The 17246-nt window shown below is 37.6% G+C and overlaps 2 protein-coding genes across 2 annotated transcripts in view; one reads left to right on the top strand and one right to left on the bottom strand.

The window, feature by feature from the left end:
• Window positions 1-9797: 9797 nt before the first annotated feature.
• Window positions 9798-15390, bottom strand: LOC135466415 (ADP-dependent glucokinase-like). Its single transcript, XM_064743868.1, has 5 exons — window positions 14879-15390; window positions 13409-13602; window positions 13070-13166; window positions 11778-11914; window positions 9798-11386 (listed from the first exon to the last, which is right to left on the bottom strand). Exons 1-5 carry the CDS (start codon window positions 15217-15219, stop codon window positions 10719-10721), a joined length of 1437 nt encoding a protein of 478 aa, XP_064599938.1. The 5' UTR covers window positions 15220-15390; the 3' UTR covers window positions 9798-10718.
• An 84-nt stretch (window positions 15391-15474) lies between these two features.
• The window catches only part of LOC135466817 (anaphase-promoting complex subunit 1-like), a 48231-nt gene continuing 46459 nt past the window's right edge, over window positions 15475-17246 (top strand). Inside the window, exons 1-2 of the mRNA XM_064744521.1 lie at window positions 15475-15551; window positions 16730-16970. Of these exons, the coding sequence (XP_064600591.1) occupies window positions 16734-16970 (237 nt within the window). The 5' untranslated portion in view covers window positions 15475-15551; window positions 16730-16733. The remainder of the gene's footprint in view (window positions 15552-16729; window positions 16971-17246) is intronic.

Genomic DNA, 17246 nt, shown 5'->3' on the forward strand with positions numbered 1-17246 from the left:
GCATGACTCCGTCACAATTTCGTTCTTTATATACATTCTTAGTTCTTTGGTAGTTTGTGTTGTACGTCGTTTTGGGAATTGGCCTTGCGACCTGGAAAGTCCATATTGGTTGACGGCTGGAATACGAATATCTGTTTCGACGCATAGATTCTATGTTGCATGCATGTTCACATTGATGCTTAAATATAAACATATGCAAGTTCGCACAATATAAAGCTACATACCAAATATTAAATACATTTATTTATTTGATTGGTACTTTACGCCGCGCTCAAGAATATTTCACTTATACGACGGCCGCTAACATTATGGTGGGAGGAAACTGGGCATAACCAACAGGAAAGCGACGACCATCTGGAGGCAGACAATCTTAGGTGCAACCGAAGAGGATGTCAGCACGAGCAGGATTTGGACTCACAGCGACCATATTGGTCACAGGTTCCTGGGTCATTGCACGCGTTAACCATTAGGGAACGGAGCTCCTCTACCAACTAAAACCCTATCTAAAGCGGTTTTCGTTCTTTTCTGATGTTAGTATCATGAACTAGTTATATGTGATCCACAAAACAGCAAATCCGACTCGAATGAACCTGGTACTCTGAGCGAAAAGTCTGGGCCAACTGACCCCAAAATTTGAGTTATACCCTTGAGCTAATTCAGCTCAGAAAACTGAGCCATACGACCACATCAGCTGAGTTGTGAAACTCATCTGGATATATTGCTGACTCAGATGGTTAATCGGAAATCTCACAGGAGTCTCGTGACTCAGCTAATTTGGTCATATGACTCAATTTTCTGAGTTGAATTCGCTCAACTGTATAACTTTGATTTTGTAGTCAGTTTTGACCCAAACTTTTTTTTTAGTGTATAAACAGAAATACGGGAAAAGGTTTATCGGCATTAAAAGCCGCATCACTGAAAGCTGATTTCTGCTTCTCTCTACATGAAACCGTCATATAATTTCGTTTTGTTGGTTCTTTAGAGGTTTGTGCTGAACGTTGTTTTGGAAAATGATCTTGCTGCTATTGAACCGGAACGTCCATCCATTGTTGTTGACGATTGGTATGGCTTCCGGATATCTGTTTCTTCGCTTAGATTCAAATCAAATCTGAAATCTCTATATGCTTTGCCGAACATTTTCTCCTAAACCTGTTCGTGCCTAAGCTGTGCAATATTTTGTTCGTTTCCACCTTTTTGCATGATTTTTTTATGATGGGAAAATTGGGGATCTAGCACACATGGTATAGCAAAAGGACAATGATTAGTCCAGCTTTGACCCAAGTCAACATTTCGCCAGAAAAGGTATTCTTTTCAGTAAGCATGACTTTCTATTTGCCAGACATTGTCATCGCTGCTCTGGTTCTACTCTCTTTGCTGTACGTCTTTATTTATTTATTTATTTATTTGGTGTTTTACGCCGTACACAAGAATATTTCACTTATACGAAGGTGGTCGACATTATGGTGGGTGGAAACCGGGCAGGGCCCAGGGGAAATCCACGACCATCCGCAGGTTGCTGACAGACCTTCCCACGTACGGCCGGAAAGGAAGCCTGTACGCCTTTAATTATATTTCATCTTGTGTCCATCGTCTCTAGATGACTTGAACTCGTGGCCATGTTGGATATCTTACAGCAGATGGTATCTTAGTGAGTACATTTCTCCAAGATCATGAAATTCCTTCTAAAGAGAAAAAAAACATGGCGGCGAGTGCAAGTTATCTTCACAGGCGGAGGGACGGAGGTCATGCTGATATATTCTCTTCCGCATATTGTGCCCCTGGGATGAAATTACAGAAAAAAAGAAAGAAAAATAATATAATTAAAGACGTACAAGTATAGAGAGTAAGGCCAGAGAAGCATGGCATTCAAAGTACTTTTAAGGGCGTGTTCGTTTCGTGAAGGAAGAGTCATCTGATAAATCGCACATTGCATGTTGAATCTCGATTAGATAAATATGAAACATATTAAATGGAGAAAAATTTGCTCCCAGCAAGCAGTGACAATATTGCTGATCTCATCACAACAGGCAACTTAATCATATTAACGTTCCTCCCTGGAAAAGAAATTCAATACAATCTAAGTAAAGGCGTACAACATAGAGAGTAAAACCAGGTCAGCAACGACAGTATGATAGCTGGCAAATAACCCGTGAAATACAGCCTCTTGCCTATGTACCTCAGTCAGGTGTTTATGTAAATGCATAAACAGTAGCAATTTACACGCCTCCTAACACCACGGCTTAAGCAGAATTAGGTAAAGAAATGCAGCGATGTTAATTGCAATTTATTGGACGTCACTGGTCTAGAATTACTCAAAATCCTGTGTTGTCATCACACACATGCACATTAAAACACTAAAAGAATGCAAAGGGACCAGGCCTCGGGGATGCTTAATGCACCAGCAGAATTCTGTTTTCTGCAGAAAGGCCTGCCTCACTTAGGCAGCATGTCAGGATTAACAAAGCGTGACTTTGCCTTTTATTTTGATATTTTGATTGGCGGAAAGTATACAACAAACCTTAGTCCTGTGCAACAGACAATGTCTATATCAAATGTACACCAATATGTATCAAACCCCAAAGTCTGCCCATCCTGACACATTAAACATATGTCTTATTGTGTCAGACGTACAAAGTATGTTATTTTCGAATTTTCAATGATATGTCAATTTTAGTTGCTTTACTAGGCGTCTGTTTCCTGTTAGTTCTGATTTTGAATGTTGCTATTCCCATGTATAAAAACAAATATTTCCTGGTTCTTACATGTTCTGGCTACTATATGAATGAAATACTGCCATGCAATGCAGCGTTAAACAATGGTTATTCATCAGTCTATACGCACAGGTCTATGCTGACGACCTTATCCCATATGCCTGTGGGGCGGATTTAAAAAAAAATGACATACTACGCCCTTCCTTTTATTAATGGCTTTCATACAAGACCAGCAGAGCGTGTATTTCCCCACTGACTTAAACCTTTTGATTGGTTGAAAATTGTGCGACAGATCATATCAGTATCAGATTTACAGCAATAAGTATCAAACCTCTAGATCTGTAATATGTTTGTCTCAGCCTGCTTAAGTCCATACATTAAGATCTTCCCTTAAAACACAATAGCATTAAATGAATTACCGGATGCCAAAATTTTCCGTCCGTATATTCTAATATGAAAATAATCGCCTAATTGGCTTATTCAATGGATACACTGTTTAGCCGTTGCTTCACGCGTTTACAGTTTATTTGCAGCATAACACCTGTACTTTCATCATGAATAAATCACATATATTAAAAACCCGGAGTGTTACATACAACTTTAATAATGTCCAACATTTTGCCAGTGGTGAAGGAGACAAAGCATGCACAATGTTAGGTTAACGCTTTTTAAAGTGCTTAGAAAATGCTGCAATTCAACAATATATCCACTTCCCAAAACAACGTTCAATACAAACCACCATGGAACTAAGAAATTGTATAAAGTAGGAAATAAGGTAGGAAGGAGTCAGGTAAAAAGAAGCAGGCAGCAGTTTTCAATGAAGGTGGCAATTTGTTATGAGTTGTTATTAATATAAAAAAAATATGTATTTTAGTTGCGCTTTGATTGCGACTCCAACACATGTAGAGTTAAGCGCAATTAGGCACAACTGCGAAACAGCACGTTCAGGACATAATATTGTTTTCGTATTAATAACCACTATAGTTGCATCTACTGAAATAATCCCACAACACAAGAAAATGATACTGGTCCTAGGTTCATTCCAGAATCGAGTCACGCTGATTTTTAAGTGGAATGAGTAATAAAACAGGTCGACACGGTGTAATTATAATGTGACTGAGTAGGGAGTTGTGCCTGGAATCTTCGGCATTGCGATCCAGTAAGACAGCAACATAACTATGTCGGCAATGGGCCAAGTCTGCTCCATGGGAACGCCTTCGTGATATGACCCAAATAATGTAGAAAACGACGTTAAATCATAAACAAACAAGACATAAGAATTGCTACATTGTGAAATGTGTACACGACGTATGTATACAGGACCTTTCGGTGCACTGCTGTATATCCACGTTGGGAGTCAGAATTGCATGACACTGTGTGCTTCTTGTCGTAAAGGAGGCATGACAGGAAATCTTTGTCGTCTTCGTACAGACACAAGTATATGTATAGGCATACGAGGTAGCTTCAAATGGCAGTCGTTAAATCATCGATCTCAAAGAGACGGACCTGATTCCACTGCTTCCTAGATAGCTGACTTTGCTACTCCATAGACAGTAAATATGCACATTTCCTTCCAGTCAGTTTCCTAGTAACGTAGAGGGGACAGTCATGTCCAGTGAAAGCAAACAGGAAAGACTGTGTATCGGTATCGCTATTTTTTTAAAAATCGGTATCGACAAGTCATTTAGCGACATCGATAAATGAATTACCGATATCAATAAATCCATGCCAATTATACCTCGCAATTAAGTCAACAGAAAGAAATTTTATCCTTGAACTATACAAACTTTACTTGCATATAGATGACATGTAGGCTCTATGTGGGGTCGAAGATTCGTAGGCCTATCCATGTGACTTTTTGTGACATGAATAAAATACGATATGATTTATTACTGAGCTTAAAGCCGAAATAATTTAAATTAAACTATTTAATAACGGGAAATAAATATACCCGCAAAGTGAAGCAATAACCGGTCTCAATTTCAGTGAAGGAAGTGTCTCAGTAGAGGACGCCAGTTTTCTTAATCATGTAATGAATCATCTTTACCTTACATTACACAGCGTTTGTATGTGTGGGAAATATTATAATCGCAATTGCAGTGTATGTACGCATGCAATTATTGCATTTTTGTCTCATAACAAGCATGCATTGAAAAGAAATAAAGTCACCAAGTGCACCACTCCCTTCATGTGTTTTCACAGAGGTTGCAAAACATGTAAACATGTAAACAAAACTAAGATAAAGTGTATGAAGATGTATAAACAAAGGGGGAATACTCCGACTGCCAAAATCTACAGAAAACTTTTTCCTACAATTTAAAGTCTTTACAAGTGTGCTGCCTTGGTGCCTTGTGTAATTTGTAACAGTTATGTCCACGTAATGGTAATGGTTTACTCATGAAATCACATATAACAGCCAACCGTAGGTTATACCACTGTGTATGATTTGCGCCACGGCACGGCGATTAAATTAAAGGCCAAGTCTAAATTAAAGCTCAGTTAAGTGTGACCAGGCCCTTGGGTCAGGAAGTAATGTCAGACTTAAGTCAAAGTTTCAAATCAGTTAGAATATACATTTCTTACGTAACAAGGTCCAAACACTGCATGACATTGTAAATTCTGGATAAGTTATTGTAAAGCAAATTTCAGCTAAAATAATGGAAAGGAACATATTAATGATTTTAATGATTGAAATTTTGCCTAGAGGTACACGCGTACTATGCCGATATACATTTGTTGAAATGGGCGAGAATTTGATACTCTAGCTATTTTCATGAATTGTCATAGGATGAACATATGTGTATTTAACTGACAACACGATGAGACCTGTCATGCAGAGGGAAAATGACATCCAACTAAGCAAATCACCTGAACATAAAAATATGATAAGGACTCCAGCATATTAATTGGTATTTAACACCGTATACTCAAGAATATTTCACTAGTACGACGGCGGTCAGTATCAAGCCTGGGCGGAGGAACCAGAGGCTCTAGACATACCCCTTATACATACTTAAACACAGATATATCTGGCTTACACACCCACAGTGCTGTACAGTGTAAAGTAATGTAGCTTGACCACAAACGTAAATGTATACACACTAATCGAAATTTATAAATACATGGCAATTCAGTGCTGTCATGTACTTAGTTATAGGGTCTAAATCTGTCGAACAAACACATTTACTGACTAACAAATAAGGACAATTGATACAAATAAGGACAGTATGTCTTAGCAATTAATTAAGAAAGGGCACAACAGAGTGATTGCGTGATGTGCCCACTTTAAAATGCGTGATAAAATGTACTGTATATGTTAATTTGCATCGAATGATAAGAATCATTCATGGCATACTACGCAGATATGTTGTCGAATGTTTCCGGTACCATGGTGGCATATCCCTTTAATGCATGGTGTTGATCAGTACAGGCGATAGAGGAATAAACAGTCAAATGAAAACTGTGTTACCGGCTGACCAATGAGATTGACGGTTACAATCCAGTTCCAGAGCATCTGTCAAGAGCCTGCCTGACGAAGGTCGATGGTTTATTTCTGTTTCTTCCACTCGTAAACCTGACAGCTTAAGCACTATGGGCAAAAGATCTGGAGTACGCTGCGTAAACACGAATCTGATGACAATCAAAACTCGTGTTGTCTTGATTTTGATGCACTTAAAACTCAGCAATTCGTTTTGATGATAATTATACCTGAAATTAAATGTCTTTCATGGCTATGGTCGCTGGTATCCTAGTGATGGAAAGAAGGAACCTATTCCAATGCTGCTCAATGTAAAACAACGAATTCTAACCTTCTACGTTAAAGGCAGTTGAATAAGGCATTTAAATTATCTGAACAATGAATATGTAGGAGCGATTGAACAATGGAGCCAATCAAAATAGGCTGTAGCCTGTTTCTCATGGGGTGGTCAATTAAAAACCCCAACGGTTCAGGTAAAATATCAGAGAAGTAGTTATCTTTTCATCATGCCACTTTACCACACCACACACCTTCCTAGTGAAAATAAAGCCACATTTACTTAGAAAATCTTACAAGTACAGAATGATAACACTTATAAAATGCAATGTTGAATAGGATCATGGTCGCCGTTTTATTCATCGAATAACATAGTATATATGGAGGAAATTTCGTGGCCGTTCACCAACATAATCATAACAAAGGTCGTTTAAGATCAATTCATCGTTGATTCCCATGATCCCATGAATACTTAAACACATAAATTGGAAATAAAATGTATAGTGCTGTGAACAGTAGGGTCTTCTGGGATAATTATATCTAGTCTACTTTACATTATGAAAGGCAATGATCCCGAAAGAACACCATTTGCTTGTGCCGTGGGTTAATTAAAAATTCTCTCATTTATCACGCTGTGTAACCAATCACATTCAACAACATCTATAACCAATTTTCTGTCAAACATAACACACATAAACAGCAATATATAATTAACTGACAATTAAACTGTTGTATACCTTTGCACCCTGGATGGTAAACTCATTGGTTGACAAGTTAAAATGATTTAAAAAACGCAGTGTACGTCAGCCTTTGTGGTCTTCTACAGCGAAACTTGGAAGGCAATAACTCATCTCATCTAGTGCATACAACTAAATCCTATTTCTAAACATTTTCCCATCCCAATTTTAACTCTACTTAACCATTTGGCAGATTTCTTCCACGTTAAAATTCAACAAGTGAAATCCTTCGATGGTTGAATGATATCACCTTATAACTTTTATTCTATTTTTTTTTCAGCAAAAAGAACTCATTTCTTTGCCTCATGCTTATGGACAGAATAATAAATACATCCTCAGCACTGTTTCACAAAACTGTTGTACATTAATTTGGCTGTAATTACTGCCTCACCACGGTAGTTACATTTAAACTTTGTGAAACACTGACCCACTTTCCACATTTTGCAAAATTTACGAAGCTGATGCTACATGTACAATCCACAGAAATTGAAACAAGGCATCTTCAAAATTTGTTTAAATGTTAAAATATGGAGATATAATATATATAAAACAATTAAAAACCACTGAAACACAAAGTTGGCAGACTTGAGCAAAAAATTAGCAGAGTAGAATTGACAAAAGATAAATTATTTTCAAATCAATAAAAAAAAAAAAGCTTTGATATTTTCTGTGAAAGGATGGAATGACAAATTAAACTTCTTGGTCAATGAAAAAGGCAAAGTAATAATGCAGATTATGCAAATTACAAGGATTTTGAGAGGAAATAAATCCATACAACAAAGAAAGGTTTTATACACTGAATATAAATCCTTTGTAATCTTATGTCGATGATTAAACATTAACTAAATAAATGAAATTAAACGCATTTCCTTATTTATTAATATTTCAGAGATGACCATGAATTAACCAATCAGTGGTGACCATTTTCAAAAACATTATTTTATGAAATGTTGTTTTTAAATCATCTTTAATTAAACTTACACACAATCAAGTTTAGGTATACAAAATTATTTACACATTTCATGATTAAATATAGTCAAAATAACTGTCAGTGCGATGGCTATGTAGATATTTAAAAGTGTAAAAAATCTGTGGGCAGCATTGGTCACGGAAGTGAGCAAAAGAAAAGCAGCAAATTTGGTAGGTGTATACATCATTAAATAACCTCATTACATTTACAGAACAACGTCACCGATGTGATACCTTGTAGGTTATAGATGTCACAAGTGCTGGTATAACAAGCACAATCTCAATAAAAAAGCCTTGTTGATTACCAAGTAACTACATGAAAACTTGGTGAAGTCAATACTAAAATGCATCAAATACAAACTGTTTTATAAATACATGAATCTGATCAGAAGCCATGGTTCTGGCTAATTCATAAAATCAGAGTTAGCTGACCAAGTAACACCATAAAATAATCATATTTAGTACATACAATATCATACAATTATAAAATTTAGTATCCATAAAGGCAGCCAAACCTACTGCTGGTGTTCGTAATAATAACTTTGAATAACAAACCATTACATACATGTATATAAACTAAATATGAACACTTTGATTTCAAAGACATTGGGTAACTGGCTGGTATCAGAGATCATAGACTATGACATTTACCACACATATAAAAACTAAATTGTCACCTATTTACAATTCCTGTTGAAAAATTAAATTATTTGCATTTCCATGACTCAGACTTTAAAGTTTATACATCATGCAGAGAAGTAAGGATCAGTAGGGGAGTAATATTGTAACTCTATTGACCAACATATTTAATGCGTATTAACACAAACCAACATTCAGATACAGTATTAAAATATACTTGAATATAAAATATGGCATCAAGTCAAATGGAAGAAATAAAGGTATACAAATATTAGGGATGCTGGGAAGGCACTATTCAGGTATTCATAGAAGAGAGAACAAGATTAAGTTGAAGTCATATGAGGTGATACAAGTGGGCATTTTACATATCCTGCCATTGACAGTTAATAATACTGGGGCTACTTCATGTCACTGATGAAGTGGTAAATGTGCAATACTTAACTACAGGGTGGGACAGATTTTTGGAATGTTAACATGGTTAAACAGGAAATACTGCAGTAATTTTCAGAATACAAAGCTCAGGGAACAGTAAGCTTCAATATCAGTGGTAATGTCAAGCATTGTACTTCCAGAATACTGACTATCAAAGGAAGAAAACAAAAAAAACCCAAATCCTCCACTACTGCCCGTTTTGCCAAGCAACAAGTGACATAACTAAGGTGGCATATAAAAGTGTTAGACAAGGTGTCTAAGCCTTAAGACAAGGTGTTTTGAGCCATTTTGTTTGAACAAGGTATCCAGGTTTCACTTCTAAGTATTCCTCACATATTAAAAGTGCTGTAAACAGAAGTCCAAATAGCACTAATTTTGGACGGGTGGACAGGTACCTGCCAAACCATTTCCTGGAAGTGATGACACGCACTTGTTGCCATTTGTAAAATTTTATAGGCCAGCAGGAATTTTATTTATTTATTTATTTGATTGGAGTTTTACGTCCTAATCAAGAATATTCAATTATATGACGGCAACCAGCATTAAGGTGGGAGGAAACCGGTGAAAACCCATGACCATCCGCAGGTTGCTGGCAGAACTTCCCGCGTGTGACCGGAGCAGACCAGCAAGAAAGTCATCCTGTCAATAACATGTGGCTGAAAAGTATTGGCCCTATGCTTTACAAGATCATTTATTACCCATGGTTCATTGTAAAATATCCTCAAGAAAATAACCATTATGGACTAGTAGAATACTTCAAATATAAAAGCTATTCTGAATAAATAAACATATTCACTTTCGAGCTGATCAAGAAACTAAGCACAAATATGACCCACTGCATTAGAATAATTATAGTGTAATGCCTGTTATGTTATTATGCTAAGTGCTTGAAAAGTAATATTTTTCTTAAAATCATACAACCTTTTACATAATGTTTCAAGTGAAATAAAATGGATCTCCTTAAAACAACCTTCTGCTGATTACGCTATAGCCATACTTATGAGACAAATGTCAGCAGCAGTACTTTCACATCAACAGCTAGTCCACCAGAGGTTGACCAACAATATATTAGTACATGGCAGAAATCTGGCAAAACAGTCACATATTTACATGCCTGTTTTTTTTTGTTTTTTTTTTAAAGTTTTGTACATGGCTCAGAGTTTCCTCCCTTACATTTAATGTAACTCCTCAATATTTTGGCACGTTAAAGCAGTGCATAACTGACCATATACAGCGCAACATGTTCTTGTGCCAACACTCATTATGTCAAAAAAAGAAGAAAGTAACTATACTTTTAAAAATGACACCACCAAGATAAACAAATGCATTCATTGTATCCAACCGTTTCTGAATACATTTCAAGTGGTCAAATGAATGAATACTTAATACCACGTCCTCAACATTCAGCCATGTTGTTGTGACCAAAAAGGTTGTAGCATTACATATACATGTTGGGTAAGTCCTTGTGGCCGGTACTTAGATCTGCAGGACAAGGCCTGCAGAAGAGATGTTATCCCCACCCCCTGCTGTCTGCAGCACCTTAGTGCACACTAGCACTGGGGCAACACACAACTCATAGTCCTCCTCTGTCCAACAGGACACAGGACGAGTGTTCTGGAAGGGTATCCTCTGTGCCTGGCTGGTGTTAGTAGTGGAGAACGAATCATCCATCAGGAGGCGTGCCCGCATTGTGTCCACTTTATCTGTCCCGCAGATATACCTGTGAGCTGTCAGAGAGGCCTTGGCTGCTGCAGACATGGTGTTCTTCCATATCGAATTCTTCTCAGTGAGAATGGCTTGAAACGCCAGCGTATGGACATGCAAACGTGTCAGTGTGCGCTTCCCATCACGATGGTCACTGTTACGCAGAGTTCTGTAGATGACCCTGACCTTGTCCAGGATCGTGGCCACCCTAGGATTAGAGTCTGACACATGGGTCACATTGCCGTGGGTTAAGATGCTTACCAAGTTAGGTAACTCTTGCTCATTCATTCCTAGTGAGTCTGCGTAAGGGAGGACATTTTGGACCAGTTGTTGTGTAGTGGTAAGGTCACTGAAAGATGCCATCTCAAAGTGAATTTTCGTGCTTAGGGGCATTTTCTGCAAAAGGATTTTCAGGTCTGTGAACTTTTGCTCTCGAACACCTACAGAAGAGGAAGAAAGAATAATTAATAAATACCAAACCAAAAAATTCTACACTACTAGTCAAAATTTATGAAGGCAGGAGTTTTATGTTTTGACAGATATTCACTCACCAATACAGTATAAGCATACTTACATGTCAAATACACTTGGGACAAGTACATGTATGAAAGTATGATGTTACAAAGAAAAAAGGAAATTTATTTCTTTATTTCACCAATGTCAAGAATATTTCACTTATATGACGGCAGCCAGCATTATGGTGGAAAGAAAACAACAACAAAAAAAAAAATTAGCAAGGATATCTCAACTTTGATAATCAGAGTTTAAGAATGTATACCAATTCATAATTAAGAAATCACTATTTAATGTCAATATTATGTTGATTCTCACCTGGTGGGAATGGGAATTTATCCATCATCTGAAGACCTCCCAAAACAAACAAGGAGGGTTTAAACAACACCACTTCCTTCTGGAACTCTTCCATAGATTCTAAAATTGGGCTGCTCACATCACTATGTAAAATAAGCCTGGCGAGAAGGAAAAAATGCATCCAGATTATTCTCAAACAGGAAAATAACAGTACATAAATCTGCTACCCATACATATTTATATGTCAGATGATGAAAATACAAGACATAGACATCATGGCTTGTACATACCTGTCTGATAGAAGGTACTATTCAAATTAAATGGGTCACTCTGGACTTATTACAATAAGAACTTAAAGAGACTTGGAGGTATGCTCTAAATGTATGCTTTCTATTTTCCCATAATATAAAGCAAGCCAAACCATAACTGACATTTGGTTATTTATTTATTCATTTGATTTGTGTTTTACGACACAGTCAAGACTATTTAGAGGGCCAATATTATGGTCAGTGGGAGAAACACCTGCTTTAATATCACATAAGTTTTCAACACAACAACATTATCACTTATCACTACAGCACTTTAATTATATATACATTTTTTCTTTTTTCTTTTTAAATGATTATGTATGTATGTAGGCTTGCACTTAACCATGTTACAGTCATAGGACAACGATTTTTAATATGAGCAAACATCCTTCATGTAATCTAATTAAACGTAAGGATCCAGATTGTGAATATGTAACAGTATGTTGATTATGACATAACCACATCTAGTATTCAGATAATATATATATTTTACATGTTTCATGCCATAATCAAAAATACCCCAATCACTTGATGGCAGTCACTTAAAACAGTGTTAAAACCGGGCAGAAACTGAAAAAACAAACCCTTTATAGGTACCTGATAATTTTCTTGACCTACAGCTGCAACTGAAAGTGACAGCTGGATTCAAATATAATCCAATACTCATTGTCAAATGATGGTCACAACAGCCTGGGTCTTATTAAATCAATATCTTGCAACATATGCTAGCTATGTCAGAATATTATGAAGAAATTCACTAGGGGAGATAAGTGAAGCTGGACTGAACATATTTTCTTTGTTCACTGATGAACCCTACAGAGATTTTATAGAATTTTGAACAGTTCTGTTTATGGCATCATATTGTCTACTATTAACAACGATTTTTGTAAACAAGAGAAGTAACTGTTTATAAGAATATCTAAGCAATTAGAAAAGGTAAAAGTTTCCTGATGATGATTTATGACACTGAATGAAAGCTTTGCTGTGCAGTTTTGCTAGACAAACCTGTTAGCTCTTGGAGATCTGTATTTCCCCCAGTATTCCCCCAGGGAGTACTCCAAAATCAGATGGACGTCATCATCTGTCAACCTTCTCCCAACAACTGTAAACAACAATGTTGATGTTAACAAACAATATAACAATAATATGAAAATAACAAATAATATAAGCTTACCTATTTTGGAAGAGGGGTGGAAACAAACATAATGACCACAGCCTTTTTTTTACTGATGTACTCGGATTCCAGAAAGAAGTTGCGCAGACCATTCGCTCATGTTGCATACAGTAGAACTATCAAATCTGATTTGTTGCTTTGCTGATGTCAATTGTTATACACACACATACCTCTCAGCCCTTTGTGCTTGAACTGGTCTAACGTCTTCTGGGTAAAACAAGCACCTACAAGTACATCCAGGCCTTCCTTAGCCAGTCGCTTGCCCATCATCAATGCGGCTCCACCCAGGCCTGGTCGCTTTTTGGGCAGGCTATAGGCTGCCTTGACAATGTCATGAAATAATGTGACATTGTAAACATATCTCCTGAATGCAGAAATAAAGATATGTCAATAGTGTACTTGTAAATATTTTCCCATTTTCTTACAATACATGAATGACTAACTATGCCCGTAAATCATTACACATGTATCCATGTACATATGCACACCATGATTTCAGGTCAAATGACTTTTGTGTAATGATGCATGTAAACTTGTGATTTATAATTATTTCACTGAATGGGTGGCTTATATTTACAGAGTACACATACATGGTGCATCATACATTACATTTCAAGTTGTTGGAGTGCCGTATTTGACAATATATGGCGATACATTAGATGTGTGAAAAGTTTGTTGATTTCCCTATAATTAAGCTCCATACAGCAGACCTACTTTCACCTTGCTGTCTGCCACTTTGCAGTCTTGAACAAATAAATCTGAGACCTCATACCTCCAGACATTCTCCATTTTACTTTCATTTAAATCTTTACTCGCTCTGACAATGCTGTAAAAATACTGCCTCAACAACCTTGAAATTAGTACACTTCTTTACGGCGAAGTCCAAAAATGCTCTTTGCTGAAATACATAACTTGTTGCTCAACATGTAGTTACAGAATATAACTCTCTGTATTGAGCAACACAAATTGTTGAGAGAGTTATGGGGAATAACTGCTTCTGATGTTATTGTCCCAATAATCAACTAATCTGTTCTGGGCCTTGCTCAATAAATAAATAAAATGAATACATTTTCAGACACCACTGTGGACACCCATCTCGTTCTGACAGTCGTACATACAAATCACGTGATCTATGTAAGTGCAGAAAAAAAATAAGGTCTTTCAAGGGAGATAACACCTTGGCAATCATTACAGTAACACTAGGCAAGTCTAGTTGTTCAATTGGCTAGTTCACTCCCCGTCGTCAGATGGCACTAATCGCTTTAGTCTCGTTCCTTTTCTCAAGCGATCAAACCGGCAACAGACGGCTTATGCCTGCAATGGGTGTATTGTCTGAAAATTCATTTATTTTGTGAATTTGTGTGAGTCATGAATTGTTTTTGGTTTGGCAAGACTCTGATCAGGTTAGGTGATTATGGGGACCACTCCATTTACATCAATTTACGCTAGGAAACAGTGAACGCATTGGTGAGAGGGATATTACGCTGCGATTTGACAATATAAAGCGACATTGTGGATGTGTGATCAATGGGTGATTTTTCTAGACCTAAGTAACTTCCCAACATCAAGTTGTCGGTCTCGCCTGACTTTGCAGTCTTGACTAAATAAATGTATATTTGAGAGGGTGTATGGTTTCTTACTCTGCAGCTGCACCGTGTTGAAAGAAGTACGCAAATAGTTTTTCGATTTCTTCTTTTGTTCCCACTTCTTCAAAATGTTCTGTGGTTTCCGGTGGTTTTGCGCCAATTTTATTTAACAGCTCGACAGCATTAACGAACAAATCAACATCTCCGCCGAATCCTAAAGCCACTCTCAAGTCGGACGACCGCACTTTATTTTCTGCTCGCCTCAATCCAGACAGTACTTGGTCCAGTCGCTCTTGCAGCAATTCATCTGATCTCCGTTTGTAAAGAACGGCAACAATAATGACAACAAGCGAAACTAAACTGCCAGTTTTAACGAAAGAGCCAAACGAGGACATAATGAAGTTTTACGACGGAAAACAAAGTTACAAAAGTTAAGTGTCCGATGTCAACAAGCGCCTTGCTGTCACTCCACAAATACTTCCGGTTCAAGAAGATGCACTGAATAACTTTAATGGTTTTGAAAATTGAATTAAGCTACATCGTCCATTTGATTATCTGAAATAAATACAAGGAATATTCTCTGTCGCGCTATCTCATATTTTATTTTATCTATTTAAAGGCTGAGTTTATTTCGTGTGCGGTGTAGTAGCGGGAAATATGGCCAAACGACTAGATTTTGGTTTTGGAAGAAGAAAGACGCTGTAATGCTATAACTGTCGTGATCCAGGTAAAGATTAAACACAATATTTTGCCCTCGTGGCGAAAAACACTGGTAGGTGACACTTACAGTTTTGGTCTTGTGCCGATGTTAATGATTCTGTCATGCAATGTAGATTACAACAACAACAACAACACAGAAAGACTCCGACTCTCGACCCCAACAGGTCCCGGCCGATTATCTTTGTTATCGAACAAGTCTTGTGCCAATAAAAGACACCACCCTAAAGACCTGGTTTCCCCAGGAGCTTGACTCTAGTCCAATCTCGTCTTTTCACACATGATACTGCACGACATATAGACGATATTTCTACTAGGGGTAGATAAAAGCTCCGCACCCATCGCACCGAACTGTACTGTCCGCTATATGACATGGTTGTCCGTAATCCCTGTCCATTTCTCCGTTCGATGCATGTCAGTTTCGTGATAAGACCCGAAAGACTCCAACTCCTTTTGTTATACTGGCCTAGCGTTTTTGGGGTCTCGACATTAATAGTATTGGTTGTGTAGGCAATGAAGTCCCAAGCCAATATTCTTTGATATCTAATATGTCGCATGTGAATAAGTCACAAACGAACCTAAAGCCTGCTTTCCACACTCACTTCACTGCCACCATATTTCTCTACTGGCTTTAGAATAGATTTATTATAGCCTTGAAGGCTTCCATGGCACACACTCCTCAGCTACTGCCGCCATCTTGACCAGCCATGTGCATGTCTTGCTTCATTTGGTGGCGGTGTGGTAGGTGGGGAAAGCTGGTCTTTAGGTTGGTGTCTTTTATTTGCACAAGACTTATTCGATAGTAAAGGAAATGGGCCTGGGTCTTGAATATTAATATAACATCGTTGAATATGAAATTAACACTGTTAGCATAGAGACTAAAACGACGCTGTTCCAGTATAAGAAAAGGAGTTAGAGTGTTTCAGTGCTATTTAGTGAAATGCTTCACCTTGCAAGCGTGCACTGAACCAAAACTTCTCTAAAGTTTGGTATGTTTTAGGCATATGAAAAGTGAAGTAGGCCTGTGATAATCAGGCATTAATGATCCACCTTACAATTCTTTACTAGCGTCAACTAATTAGGCTTACCACGTTTTCTTATCAGACAAATTTTTCCGGAAATTTTCAGCTATAAATAATCAAAATTAATAAGTCAACCTCTACAGACTGTAAGTTATTCTCTTTCCAGTTTTATGTGGTTTACCCCCTGGAGCTGGGTTAGAAGCTCTCAAGTCGCCACCCTGGCTCCAGATGATATGATAGCGGCCTATGGAACCCAGGACTTTGTGCCGTTCGGGAGGGACTATGTTTCGCAGCATCCTGGGGGAGTTCAGCTTCAGGTGAGGAACAGCCTGACCTCTGCTGAACATGGCCTGCCGCTCGTCAAGTCCTTCACAGACATCTCCATCTCGGGCAAGGCAAGTGAAAAGGTGAGCTATAGTGCATAGTCCTTCAAACTGAATGGAAATAATGACAACAGTGTCAAATACATATAGCTGTCATCGTCAAACACACCGCACTAAACCATATTAAAAAAAACAAACCTTAAAGTGTTTTATAGAATAAATACCTTCATTTAATTTGTTATCATCTCAGTAAAGGACCTTGTTGTCTGTATGAGAATGAATAAATTATGCATAGGCCAGTAAAATGCCGAGGTGGTTAGAGTCACAGAGCGGTGCAGGGACCCAGGAGCCTGTCGCCAA

This window comes from Liolophura sinensis, chromosome 6 (assembly GCF_032854445.1).
Source record: "Liolophura sinensis isolate JHLJ2023 chromosome 6, CUHK_Ljap_v2, whole genome shotgun sequence".
In the NCBI taxonomy this organism is placed as follows: Eukaryota; Metazoa; Mollusca; class Polyplacophora; order Chitonida; family Chitonidae; genus Liolophura; species Liolophura sinensis.